The sequence below is a fragment of the Stenella coeruleoalba genome (genome assembly GCF_951394435.1).
Source record: "Stenella coeruleoalba genome assembly, chromosome: 18".
NCBI classification, from domain to species: domain Eukaryota; kingdom Metazoa; phylum Chordata; class Mammalia; order Artiodactyla; family Delphinidae; genus Stenella; species Stenella coeruleoalba.
Genome location: NC_137164.1, coordinates 74440584 through 74455632, shown reverse-complemented (window position 1 = coordinate 74455632; position 15049 = coordinate 74440584). Strand labels below are relative to the sequence as shown.

The window sequence follows — 15049 nt, the reverse complement described above, 5'->3', positions numbered from 1 at the left end:
ATCATAAGGGGTATTTTATATGTTTGAGTTCTGGTTGGCTAGGGAGCAGTATGTCCTGAACGACCCTGAAATCTACCCTCAGAAAATCAAAAATTCGATATACACTGTGTTCACACACTAAATCCTAGGGTTCACAACTGTAAGTTATCTGTTGCCAGTTTGTTTTTTTTTAAACTGGAGTCAGATCTACTGTAACGTAAGCTTTCTCGATGATTATCTATTTTCAGTATCTATTTTCCCTCCTCTGTGTTGATTACAAAGCCGTTGGGACAGAGGAGACCAGCAAAGAGGTACTAGGACAACAACCAATTTGATGCAGATTCATTTATTGAGTGGATACCGTGTGCCAGGTGTCGTTCTGATATTAAAAACTATGTATTTCTGCACCGCCTGGCAGCTCTGGGGGGAGGAGAAGCAATAGGATTTACACAGTCAACTTGGATTAGCCAAGTTCCATTTTCTTGTCCTGTGTTTATGGGTTTTTAGCGGTTCAGAAACATTTCTACAATGAGAGACAGGCAGAGATAGAGAGAAAGAGACAGAGACAGAGAGAGGGGAGAGAGAGAGATACAGAGAGGCAGAGAGGTAGAGATTTATATCAGTAGCAAAACGAATTCAAATCTGTTGCAATTTCCAAAATTTTTGACATCACTCTGGAACTTCCATATGGTCCTGTGCATTCAGGGTCAATCCCATGGGCCGTCCTTTTCAGCCAGCGCTTGGATCTCTGCCAAGTCACTTCCATTTCTTTGCCACTATATCACACTGAAGGATCGTATGCATTACAGTGTCATCTTGAATATACTTCGTATCACTTTTGCTTTGCATGTATCTTCTCCCTGGTAAGTATTTATACTCCAGATGACCTTGCCATAGATAAACTATTCAGAATACTGCACTGAAGTACAGTTATTATTTCCACCGGCATTCCAAACAGCACAGCTTCCGGCCAATGGGACCAGACTCTAATTATGGAACAGGTCGTTGCTAAAGGGGTTCAGATGTACCCCTGATGCACATCCTGAAATTTTAAACTCCTAATAACACTGGTATCCTTTTCAGTGAACGTACACTCTGCTCCTTCAGCTGCAACACTGGTTTGCTTCGCTGTGAATCGCCAAGATTTTATTAGGCAATGCTGTATTCCAGGCACTGTGCTTGGCAATGTAACCGTAAAGGACCATGACATGGTAATCACCCTTGAGAAACAGACAGTACATTTCAATGAGAGGGAGGGTGTACAGAGCATTCTACAGAGTCACAGCAGAGGGTCCCCAGCTGCCTGGTAAGAACTGGACAATTAAGTATGGGAACACGAGGATTACGGGGCAGGGGTTGAGACATTCATAACCCACTGATTAAATACATATCCACTGAGGACCTGCCACATCCCCACCATACGCCAAGCCAGAGGGTTGGTATTATGAACTAGATGTCCTCCCTAATCAACAGCTTACATTCAAGGGGGCAGTCAAAGGAGGCAGTCAAAAGAGAGAGAAGATGCGCAAGTCCAGTCAGCCAGGCAGCTGCCTCAGAGGAGAGCCCAGAGTAGGAAACAGTCTGAAAAACACTGAGGAGGGATGAAAATAGGCATTCGTGGGATTTCATGAAACCTGGCATGTCTAGAGAGTCAATTAAATGATTGGAACTGTTTGCTTAAGGAAGGCCTCTCTGAGTGGGGGAGTTTCATACTTCCCTAAGGGAGAACCTTTCAGGATGCGACACTCCAATTCTCCTAGAAAGACCCACACCAGTGGTTTCAATGCTGGTTGATTGAAAATTTTGTTGGAGGGGAGCACAGTCCCAGGAAGTCTGTGTCTAATTGCCTTCACCCTGTAAGAAAGGGTTCTGATTCTTGACAAATAGAATTCCATTGTTGCACAGATAAAACAAAACAGAACAAAACAAAAATCTCACCAGTAACTTCACTTGGGAATTTTTCTTCTTTATAATTGATGTTGAATGAACCAGTTCTGTGTGATCTATTTACTCAAAATGGAAAAGTCACTCCCTTCGGTTTCTGACGGCCTTCCAAGGATCTCCACAGCTTGCTCTTCCATTGCTTTTTCACCCCCTAGGTCATGCACGTGGGCCATCACAATAAAAATGCACCCACGGTTTGCAGAACAAAGGTATGATTTTCATTCAGGATCCAGCTGGATACTGATCTACATCCTGGACTCAGACTTTCCCGTTATGATGCCATGATTCTCATGGACCAAAGAGATGTGGGACTTTTTTTTTTTTTTTTTTCGGTACGCGGGCCTCTCACTGTTGTGGCCTCTCCCGTTGCGGAGCACAGGCTCCGGACGCGCAGGCTCAGCGGCCACGGCTCACGGGCCCAGCCGCTCCGCGGCATGTGGGATTTTAAAAAGCAAAGCACAGGGCTTCCCTGGTGGCGCAGTGGTTGAGAGTCCGCCTGCCGATGCAGGGGACGCGGGTTCGTGCCCCGGTCTGGGAAGATCCCACATGCCGCGGAGCGGCTGGGCCCGTGAGCCATGGCCGCTGAGCCTGCGTGTCCGGAGCCTGTGCCCCGCAACGGGAGAGGCCACAACAGTGAGAGGCCCGCGTACCGCAAAAAAAAAAAAAAAAAGCAAAGCACAGTCGGGAATTTGAATCTTAAATCACATCCTTGAAAAAACATAAAGGGGTCATTGTTCACAGCCAATGGCAACTCTACTTCCCATTCCAGGACCTTGCAGCATCCTGCAGTCTCACCAGACATCAGAACGGCCCAGCTCTCTTTCTCTCAGTGACATCGTCCTCTCTTGCCTCTTCGTTTGCCTCTCTTTCTGCTGCACTGTCCTGGATGGATGTTCCCCCCCATTCCACCTTCCCCAAGGAACTCCCCAGGAAAAGCCCCTGGAGAGGGCATGTTGTCTTCTGGTAGGATTCATTTTTTTGCTAGAAGGTACCCCTGCAACCTTTACCCTTGTTTTCCTGGGAAAGCAAAGGAGTTACATGGTCAATGCCCAGACGCTCTGGCAAGCAGGGCAAAGTATGGATAACTTCCACGTAGGGACTCTTTTTGTTCTTTGAATACCTAGGTGGTTTCTAAAGTAAGATATTCCTTTAAACATTGTCTCCAGAGTGCTAATATTCTGCTTCTTTTCATAGCATAATATTTTCTGCTTGATTTTAAAGATATGAAGCCATTGAACTGCTGCTGCTGTAGTAAACTGCTAATTATCTCTGCTTCTTACAGCTCCTGAGACTTCAGAGAAACTTAGAAGAAAGCCCGAAGAACAGCCCGATTCGGAGACCCAGATATTCTTGTAAGAATAGAATAGTGATCGAAACTTTTAGAATTTAAGCTTCTAAAAAAAACATAGTTCTAAGAAGTATTTTGTATTAATTTGTTTCATTTGTTTGATTTTCATCTTTTTTTTGGCCATGCCGCACAGCTCGTGGGATCTTAGTTCCCCAGCCAGGGACTGAACCCCGGGCCCACGACAGTGTAATTTCTTTCATTATGTGAAACATACATGCTTATTATTTAAAACATTCAAGCTATATGTAAAAGAGTAAAAAATGAGATCTTGTCTCCTCCCCAACCTGTCACTGTTAAAAATTCCTTGTCTATTCTTCAAGATTTTCACAGTTGTTGAAAAGATTCTCTGCTCTCCTCCCTGCCACCATGTCTACCTGTCTTGAGTGTAATATATATACTATTCTCTAATCTGCTTGTGACATTTACCAAATATCTTGGGCATATTTGCACATCCAATGCAGCTTGTTTTCATCAGTGATGTGGAACTCCACTGCTTAAATGCCTGCCTTTATGTTAAAATGAGAATTCACCAGGTAAAAGAAAGAAGATTTTCCTATTTCTAATGTATTTCACTTAAGCTTCACTATGGTCTCCTGCTGTCACAGCACAGAATCAAAGGAACTCGCATTTCATACTCCATGCAAGAGGGTTTCCTTACAACCGGGAGCTCCTTCTTCATAGCTTATGTATGAAAAGTCATAACGTAAAACTCTGGACAGCATTTTAGCAAAGTTCCATGTGATTCTGTTTTCAACTCCATACATAGCATTGTTCCTTCCAAAGAGTTACAGCTGAGTTTTTTCTATATTGCCCTCACAGAGACTAAAATCCTAGGGTGCAGATATTGTTACCTGTTGGCATTATTTCCCCTCTAATGGTACCTGATACTTACGATACACTTGATTCATAAATTATTGAATGAAGAGTAGATAAACATGCAAATTCAGACTTACTGTTGAAAGTTTATTTTAAAAGATGATAAGACTAAAGATTGTATATGATGAAAAAATATTAAAACCTGTTTGTCAAGTGTCTACCTTTAATACAGAGGGAATTATTAATCTCCAACTTAAATGTTACTGTGGCGTTTCTACCAGGAGTCTTCCCAAGACCTCCACTTACAGTGAGGTGCTCAGTGAATAATAACTGAGTTAAACAAGTGAAACTCTGGGGAATCTCAACAACTTCCACTTCCATTATTCCTGATGCCCTGCATGCGCATACGATGCCACTTTCTCAAAGACGTTGCTCTAACATTATGTAATTAGAGCTTCCGCGCGGATAAAGCCTCAGGCTTCACACTGCAGGATGCCCAAGAGGTGGGGTGAGCACAGAGCTGCTCACGCTTCACATTTTTGAGGGCGAAATTGCCTTTTTCAGTACCTAAGGAATTTTGAAACCCTGTAATTTTGTCTCTCTGGCAACCTGCAATTTTTCTTTTTTTTTTAAACATCTTTATTGGAGTATAATTGCTTTACAATGGTCTGTTAGCTTCTGCTGTATAACAAAGTGAATCAGTTATACATATACATATGTTCCCAAATCTCTTCTGTCTTGTGTCTCCCTCCCTCCCACCCTCCCTATCCCACCCCTCTAGGTGGTCACAAAGCACCAAGCTGATCTCCCTGTGCTATGCGGCTGCTTCCCACTAGCTAGGTATTTTACGTTTGGTAGTGTATATATGTCCACGCCACTCTCTCGCCTTGTCCCAGCTTACCCTTCCCCAGTAATCCTGGGAAAAGGAGGCTCAGTGCTGAGCCCACATTCCTGTAGCCGTCAGGAAGTTTACCTACATGTATTCCGGTTTCAAAGCCACTTTATCTTAGTCTCACAGTCTAACAGTATAAAAATGCAGTGTGTTTGCATTGGACCCAGAGCTAATGCAGCACTTCCCATCTACCTCATCACCTTCATCTTCTCATTTCTTCTTTCTTCTGACTCTACTGCCTTTAGACTCGGTTACCTGGACCTTCTCATTAGCCAAAAAGATCCTTATATTCTGACAGTTCATCTATCCATCCACTCATTCATTCATTCATTCATTTATGATGTGTTGAGTATCTACCATGCATCACATGCTAAGGATATAAAAGTATCTAAGACATCACAGTTTCTGAAAATTCAGTCTAGCAGCAGAGAAAAAGGGCACATCCTCCATTAATTACAATCCACTGTGACAAGATCGACAGCAGAAGCAAGAATCATGTGTCGTGAGACCTTAGATACAAGAGTAATTCAGTCTTATCAGGAGCATGAGAAAAGGCTTCAGAACTACCTCTGAAGGTAGCCAAGTGGTTTCATCATTTTCCTCTTTCTCTATCACCTGCTTATCCTGCTTCCAGGTCTGCTGTAATCCATGGTTTATTTTTCTTTCTCCCTCAGAAAACTAAACTCTGTTAGACTGTGTTTTGCATCTTTGCACCCCTAATACCTATCACAGCATTATATATTAATTAATTAAGTAGTTAACGGGTTCATGTGCCTACCAGACAATCTACTGAGCACCTACTAAGTGCCAGGCACTCTCCCAAGTGCTGCAGATATAACAGTGATGAGAGGCCAAGTCCTAGCCCTCCTGGAGCTGACAGTCTGGGAAACAGAACATAATCACCTGAGCCTATGATCTGTTTGGTGGCAACTGTGTTACAAGGAATGAGACAAACCACCGGATAAAAGTTGAGCTGATGGTGGGGTGGTGGGAATGGGTTGCCGTATCCTTTGGGACAAGCCCCGGAAGGCTGTTCTGTTAGATGATTTTTGAGCAGAGAGGCGAAGCCAGCGGGGGAGTGAGCCATGCAGATTTCGGCGAGGGAATGTTCCAGTGGAAATAATGGTGAAAGCACATGGGCAGGGGCATGGTGGGCACATTAAAGGACTAGCTAGAGCAGGAGGGGGTCCCTGGAGATGAGGGCACAGAGGTGTGGGCACGTTCCACGCGGCCGTCGCAGGACTCTGGCATTTGCCCTGAGTGGGAAGGGAAGTTCCTGGGGCATTTTGATGGAGTGACACGATCTGGTTGCTGTGGGAGAAACAGACTGTAGGGTCCACAGGGACGGGGCCGGGGAGGTGAGGGAAGAAGCTGCTGGTCCCGGGAAGAGGGAGGGTGGTTTATCCAGGTGAAGAGGGACGGCAGCATTCTGGCTGTATTTAAGGTGAAGGAAGCAACCGCTGCTCGGCTGACTGGGAAGATTGAGGTTTAGGTGCTCATTAAAGTTGGATACATCATATACTGGGTTGGCCAAAAACGTTTTTCCGTAAGATGTTACAGAAAAAGCCCGAACGAACTTTTTGGCCAATCCAATATATGAAGAAGTGGCCATACTTCTCTTCCTTTCTCTCTCTTTCCGTCAAACACACACACACACACACACACAGGGTAAGAATACATTACATTCCTGGTTAATACCAACAATGAACTGACACGACTTGTTCAAAGCAAAGGTCTGTCTTCCACTAGCCCAACTGGAATAATTTGCTGTCTGAAAACTTAATCCAGGTATCACTGGGGAATTTACTGGGGAAAGACTACAGTATTTATAGTTAGATGGTCAGAGTTTAAGCTCCAGTACTATCTACTACTGTGTGAGCTTAATTCTTCTATTTCTCAGCTTCTTACCTAATAAAGTACTGCACCTCCTGGTAAGGATTCCAAAGACAGTGACCAAGAGGAGAATCTTTATCTATGGAAAGCTGTTCACAGCATGTCCTTAGTCTAAGATTGCTTGTCGAAACCAAACCTAGGATCCAGGACTAATGAGCCCTTGAAAATGTCACGTAAGCTACGTAACGATCGGAGGAGAAAAGAGAGAGGTTTCAAAACCAAAACACTCCAGAGAAGGAAAAGGGAATCCAGAAATCTCTCTTTCCATCTCAATCAATGCTGGAGAGAAATGGCTGGCGTTCTTCTATGGTGTTCCCCATCAATATTCGGAGTTATTTTTCCACTCCTCTGCACGCACATGACTGCCTGCACCCCAGATGCCTCCAGTCTTGGGCAGACACAAGGTTCTCTTGTTGGCAGTGGTTCTCAACCTTGGCTGTAAATTAGAATCACCTGGGGGAGCTGTGCCCCACCCCGATGTTCCATCTGCATCCCAGAAAAATTGAGTCAGAATCTCCAGGCTGGGCGGGGAGCTGGGAGGCAGACACTGACATCTTACAGCTCCCAGGTGATTCCAGGGGGCAGACAAGGCTGAGACCCAATACCAGATTAGGAAGCTTCCATCAGATCGATGCGTGACCTCCTTTAACATGGATTGCTCTAAGGTGAGGAAATACAGCATTTTTTAAATATTGGTAGACAAGTCTCAATTAGGCTTTTATGTTATGTTAATTTTGGCATTTTTCAAAACCAAGTTTTAAGCTTTAAATTAGCCCTGAAGACCACTAAATGGAATAATTATTGACATCCCCTTTTACTTCATTTTTGCCCTTAACTGAATCAGCAAAAAGTTCTTGCATGTAAAACTACTGTATTTATTTGTTTATGTGGTTACTTGTTTATTCACTTAATCGTTCCCTGCTTGTTTCCAAAAGAACGTAGTAAAGTTTTATTCACATTTATACGATCTGGGCCACAAGCAGAGACCAGTAAAAGCTCATTGGATCAATAAAGAAAGTGAAAGAAAGGATGTCAAAGTAAAAGAAAGGATGGCTGCCTGATGCTCTATAATTGATACAACATTGTTTTGCTTATTTGTTGAATACTATTCATGTTCAAAAGCATCTTCTTTAGGGCAGAGACTTGAACTCCATTATTTACGAACTATAATGTGAGTAATTAACAAATATTAATGTATCATTATCCAAGCCTGTTAACTTGAAACACATCATCGTTCTGATCATCATCAGTTACACGTGCATTTTGCTACTGAGTCTGGAGCCCCTAATTGGTTCCCCTTCCACTTGGTGTCACCCACGCTCACCCGGTCATCACAGCTCTTACCAGATGGAGCAGGGTCCCTCCTGAAGACATGGGCATGTGCGGGTCGGCCCCCTCCTTCAGGAGCCGCAGCGCTGGAAGAATGAGAGAGAGGAGAGTTACAGGGCATCCTTCTTCAACATCCTGAATCAAAAGGTGCAGCATTTCATTAGTATCTAAATCTCAAATAGCCATGAAAGCCAAAGGAGATGCGCGAATCGCCATCTGACCTTTGTGTGTATTTAAGAGCGGGGGTGTTTCTGTTCACATTGAAACTTACTTGTTGGTCTGTCAGCCTCAGGACCCATTACAGCCATGCAAATTACTCAGAAAGGGGAACACACTTTGACATTTGTTTTTTCGAAGTGCCTGGCTTGTGCATCCTTTATAGAACGCAAATAAATAAATAAAAAGAAAGAAATGACTCCACTAGGCTCATGTATGCTTTAGTTCACTTCATTTTTTTTTAACTCATTAGGACTTATTGGCTTAAAACAATAAAAGTTCACACTCTGTTTAAACTTCCCTTCCTGCAATTACCCCTTAGCCCTGTTTCCATCATTCTCCCAAAGCCATGTGTATCTAAATTAGTAATGTCAGACAAATCAAAACAGATGTTACGCATCAGAATAAAAGCACAGCTGGAAAGTGACCTATGTTTCCATTTGAACAGCAAAGGTGGACTGGGTAGGACATGGAAAGCCCTTGGGAGATGGATTATGTCTCATTCTCTGCAAATTGCCACGGGCTCCAAGAGGTCCATCCATTCCCCAAGACACGATCCCAGTTTCCACGGTTAACAGCAGTATTGTAGCTTTCATAACAAGCCATTCATGCTTTGTCCACAAATAACTAAAGCAAAAGTTCCTCTTTTAGTCCCTTATTACACAGAACGGTACAAAATGGTTCGGATTCAAACTCATACCTCACTGAGCATACTGTCTTTCCTTTAACTTTCTCCATAATCCGCAATGTCGGCAGAACACATACCCTTTTCTACGTCACCCCAAATCTTCCCTGTGTTCCCATCTCTAGTTTGCTACCATCTTCCCAGCTCTAACTGGGCACAGGGCAGACGCATCTCGTTCCCTCACATACTTTTACCCTTAATTTTAAAAAGTCTGTTCGTGACAACAGAAGGTTCATTAACTATGTTTACCAATGGTTTTGTCAGACTCAAAATAGCGCCTTTACCCTAATAGTTATTTGTTTAGCAAATGAAATCATTCATCTTGAACCAGCTGATATCTATTTGGTGCTCTCTATTCTTTACAGCAAAGAATCTGTACTAGTGTGATCACAAACAGAGAGGAAGATTATGTTATATAGTTAAAACATGACTAAAATGCTGTCAGATTTCTACGTAGAATCCACCATGCACACGTGTGGTGAATTACACCTAATATAGATCTGTGACACGCTGGCCTTGGGGTTAGACAGATTTGAGGCCGAGCCCCACTGGGAAAGCTAACCCACCCTCCTGGCACTGCGTGAGGCTCACTAAATGATTCTTATTAGCATAATTACTATAAGTCATGAAACCCATAATAATATATCACTGAACACATATCTTAAGGTTTACTCTAAATTTTCTCAAAACCTTTTGATCATTAAATGTTGAATTTAAGTGTAAGATATAAGCAACACACATTTACCAATATTCATTGAAGGATGAGTGTACAATTTGTAAGGCAGGATAAAGAGGGTGAAGAGGACCATGTAGGGGATGGTGGGAGAATGATGAGTAAGGGGCAGTGAACAGTCCCTTAGGAGTGGCAGACTGTGTGTGACTTGGAGGAATTTGTTGTGGAGGATATTTTACATCACACTACAGCAGTTGGAAGTCATTCTGTGGCCAATGAAGAGGATCACAGGATATTAAGCAAAGGAGGAAAAGATCCCTTAGGTAAGTGCTATGGACTGAATGTATGTGCCTCCCCCGCCCCCCCGCAAATTCACATGTTGAAGCCTAATCCCCAATGTGATGGTATCAGGAAGAGGGGCATTGGGGAGGTGATTAGGAGGTAATGAGGGTGGAGCCCCCATGATGGGATTAGTGCCCTTATAAGGGGATGAAGAGACTAGAATTCTTTCTCTGCCAGGTGAGGACAAAAGGAGAAGAAGGTCATCTATAAATTAGGAAGCTGGGTACCACCAGAAGCCAAATCTGCTGGTGCCTTGATCCTGGACTTCCCAGCCTCCAGCACTGTGAGAAATCAAAGTTTTTTTTAAGCCACCCAGTCTCTGGTATATTTGTATATTTGTCAGTCTGCAGCCTGAGCAGACTAAGACAATAAGAGAGGTCAGCACAAAGGCTAGAGGCGGGTCTCTTGCTCCCACTTGCAGTTTAAATACTGAATAAAGGCTCAGGCTCAGATGAGGGGGGTGATTCAGTGCAGCTGGAGGGTTCATGGCTCTGTGTCAGAGGATGCAAAATGGACTAACCAGCCTGGGACACAACAGGGATCGGAGCCACCACTGCAGAAAGAGGGGTCTACGGCAGCACTGACAGCCAAGGTGGGACTGAGCCATCTGGTTCAGGGAGACTATTTACAAAGCACAGAACATGCATGGGTTACCTCCACAGGAGCAGGTGGGCCACAGTGGTGTGCTTGTGGATGCTCAAGGGCAGATGGAGATGGAGATGAGATGGAGATGTTTAGATGATGGATGGATGGAAGGATGGATGGAAGGAAGGAAGGATGGATTGGTGGATGGATGGATGGATGGATGGATGGAAGGATGGATGGATGGGTGGATGGGTGGATGGGTCGATGGATGGATGGGTGGATGGGTGGATGGGTGGATGGATGGAAGGAAGGAAGGATGGATTGGTGGATGGATGGATGGATGGATGGAAGGATGGAAGGATGGATGGGTGGGTGGGTGGATGGGTGGATGGATGGATGGATGGATGGATGGATGGATGGAAGGAAGGATGGATTGCTGGATGGATGGATGGATGGAAGGATGGATGGATGGGTGGATGGGTGGATGGATGGATGGATGGATGGATGGGTGGATGGTTGGATGGATGGATGGATGGGTGGAAGGATGGAAGGATGGATGGGTGGGTGGGTGGATGGGTGGATGGATGGATGGAAGGATGGATGGAAGGATGGATGGATGGATGGATGGATGGGTGGATGGGTGGGTGGGTGGATGGGTGGATGGATGGATGGATGGATGGATGGATGGATGGATATGCACTTAGGAATTTACTACACATTTTACTGCTATAAAGGCTGTGCAGCCCACAATTTATTGTAATATCCATATAGCCAATTGATTCTTACAGAATGATTTAGATGATTTTTACTAAAAATTCCTGTATCCACAGCAAATCTATGGTTACAATTAATGAATGTGACCTTGAAGTTTTGGTTGATATTTTCATTGACATTACTGAGTATGGGCCAGAGGTCAGGAAACTATGAGTGGCAGAGGTCAAATGCCACCAGCATACAGCCCTTGAACTAAGAACAATTTCTGCGTCTTGAAGGGTGTGTGAGGAAAAACAATAATTAAAAAAAACAAAAATGTCCAGAAGAATGTATAACACAGACTGTATGTGACCACTAAGTTTAAAATATTTAATATCTGACCCTCACAGAAAAGATTTCCTAACTCCTGAGTAAGATTAAAGTGAAATAATGAAGGATGTCAAAACGTCATCCATCTATCAATGACCTGAGCGACATCTTTGCTGAATCAGATATTAGTTTCTGAAAAACGTAACCATAGTTTACCACATTTTTGGCGGTGTTCACAGTACAGGGGCTACTGACACATTTTTAAGTATAACCTGCATCATTAACATTTCCTCCATCACTCCTTTAATTCTAGACAATCATGAAGATCAGTAAATCAAGCCCTGGTTTGTGGCACTGGCCAATTCTCGGGGTGTCATTCTCCCACCGTGGTTGATCTCAAGCTACCAATGTGGCACCGCTGAACCCAGGGTTGGGAGGAGATGTGACCCAGCTCACAATTTTGTGGCATTTCTATCACACACACAGAAGAGATGTAAATAACTTCAAGCGCATAAAAAAGAGAAAGATGTAGTGAACTGATTAGGAAGTGATGCGCTTTGAGCTTTACCGTCGTTTTTTATTAGAATCTACTTAATTGTAAGTTTATATCCTTTAGTTTTTATTTATTTATTTATTTTTTAAAATCCTGTGGCTTTTTGCGGTACCCGGGCCTCTCACCGCTGTGGCCTCTCCCGTTGCGGAGCACAGGCTCCGGACGCGCAGGCTCAGCGGCCATGGCTCACGGGCCCGGCCGCTCCGCGGCATGAGGGATCTTCCCGGACCGGGGCACGAACCCGCGTCCCCTGCATCTGCAGGCGGACTCTCAACCACTGCGCCACCAAGGAAGCCCTATACTTTAGTTTTTAATACAGGCTTTGTTTAACCGTTTTACAACCAACTCATGAACTCCTGACATTTCAACAGTCGGCTCTCAGGGTCTATGAGAGTAAAGCACCAGCACAGTACGGGGAGTGGCCCCGAGGTGGATTAGGGGATTGGCCAAGAGCGCCCAGGAAGGACTCTGTACGCAGCAACCGCAGAGCTCCCTTCCTGATGAATAAGCCCCAGCCCTTCCTTCACCCAGCCAGACATCAGCCTCAGGAGGAAAGGAGGGGGAATCTGGCATCTTCTTTTCCTAGGTAGAAGACTGTTTTCTGACAAATGGTTCACACTATCAGATAGAACTAAAGCAGAACCGGAGACTGGATACAGGCCGGTATTTGCCCCCAAATACCATGGGTGCAGCGCAAGAATAAGACAAAATCAACTTTTGACTAAATGAGGAAACGTGTTCTTCACATACACAGACTGTAGACTGTGCTAAATTCTATGTCTCTGCTAAGGGTTAGAAACGGGACATTGCCTAAGGTACCGAGATGTAAAAATATATTGAAGAAAATATCACTTGCATAATAAGTACACACTGAGCTTTTCTAAGTACGTAGGGTCTGATACTGCTCTCAGTACTTTAGTACAAGAATTACATCGATTCTCCCAACTCTGTGATACAAATGCTATAATTGTATTAGTATCAATACAACTGATAAGGAAACTAAGGCTTATAAATTATGCGAAGGAAACTGAGGCTTAAAAATTATGAGATGGTCGCGTGGTGGATCTAAAACAGTGTGGCAGTATGACTCCAAGGACTGTGTTCTTAACCATGAAGAGCATCAGGACACTTTGCCTCTCATGTCACAAGGGAGTTGAAAGGTCACCTTCAACTCAGCAACCACAACAGGAATCAAGGTCTATGTTAATGTCCTCACAATAACTAATTTTGTAGGAAACTGTCCAAATTTAGGTTAAAACACTTTCTCCAAAAAGGTATGGGTTCACAGCGACTTTGGAACCACACGGTTGGAATCGACAGTCAAGTGAAATGACACCACCACGACTTGGGAGTCTTTCCATTACGATAAAATCTGCAAGGAAACAGCCTAAGGAAAAAGAGCCATCTGGGGACCAAACAGAATAATGAAGTTTAGGCTCCTTTTATAGGGCTGCTGCTTGGAACTGATTCAGCATTTATTGTGTATTTGTGGCTTCATCATCAGGCTGCCACAGAAACTCTGTCGAAATGTCTGCGTGGGGGGCATGATTCGATATTTAAAAAGAAACATTCAGTCTCGAAATCTTCAGCTATTGGGGTAAAAATGGATGAAAATACATCATCATTAATAGAATCTGCAGCTGTCTTCCCCGATGTCCCCACCATCACCAACCATAACCAAACCTAGCGGTCCACCTGATAATTTTCACTTTAAGTGTCTAGATATGACTGTGATGTATCTGTGTTGATGACAACCACTGATGATAGTAATTTGATAGCAACTTGATGACAGTAAAAGTGCTTTGGCGATCACAGGAGCTGCGGTGGACATCTGAAAGCACAGCAATCTATGACTGCTCTCACACGATTCTCATGATAACAGCGGGTCAGTATTCACAAAGATTTCACGTTTGAAATCAACAGATCCAAGGAAGAGTGAAACAAAACATAACCATGGGCTCTAAATTTTGTCCTCATTAGAAGCCCTGCAAAAAGGCATTTTTTAGACAGAGGGAAGGACAGATCACGTGGCAGAATGTTAGCAAACAGTCCACCTGGTTGAAGGGTACATGGGCTTTCTTTGTATGATTTGTAAGTTTAATTTCATTTCTAAATAAAAAGTTACAATGAATAGCAACAACAAAAAAAGCCAGTGTCATTTTTTTCCTTGCAATGATAACAGAAGCATCAGTGTCAGGACTTCTAAAAATGTAGGAGAGAGCTTCCATGACAATTGACAGTCTTCCGAGAGATGCCTGAAAAAGTTGATCTGATGTTATATGTCAATAAAGAAGGGAAGCAAAAAAGAGGAATAGAGAAGCTATGTTATCAATGCCACAGAAATGCCTATTTGCACAGAACACTGCTTAACATGCAGATTACCTGCCCTACAGAGAACTCGAATTTTAGGATCTCTAGGAACGACTTGAGGATGGTTTTTTGAATCACTTTTCACGGTTCAGTGCTTTCCAACCTACTTTTCATTATTCTCTCCCACTAAGTTCCACCAAGAAATTGTAAAACCACATACATTCTGGATGTCTGCTGTGTACTGCAGACCCACAAAGGTGACAGACCCACGTTAAAGTTAAGATATTTCTCCCTCAAGAACCGACTTGTCCACCTCTGCGGGCTATTTCTTCCCCCTTTAGAATCATACCCTTGTCCACCTCCAGTTACTCTGCTTCAGTAGTTTAGGGATGGAATCAAAAACTCTGCATTTTAAAGAAACGCTCCAGGAGATTCTGATGCCAGTGTCCCCCTAAAGATGT

At 43.7% G+C, this 15049-nt stretch overlaps 1 protein-coding gene across 5 annotated transcripts in view; it reads right to left on the bottom strand.

Moving 5' to 3' along the window:
- MYO16 (myosin XVI) overlaps positions 1 to 15049 on the bottom strand; it is a 641507-nt gene that overhangs the window by 349835 nt on the left and 276623 nt on the right. For 4 of the 5 annotated variants that reach the window (XM_079902787.1, XM_079902784.1, XM_079902785.1 and 1 more), the window contains one exon: positions 8217 to 8287. The exons of the other annotated variant lie outside the window; for it this stretch is intronic. In XM_079902787.1, coding sequence (XP_079758913.1) covers positions 8217 to 8287 — 71 coding nt within the window. The remainder of the gene's footprint in view (positions 1 to 8216; positions 8288 to 15049) is intronic. 5 annotated transcript variants of the gene reach the window in all.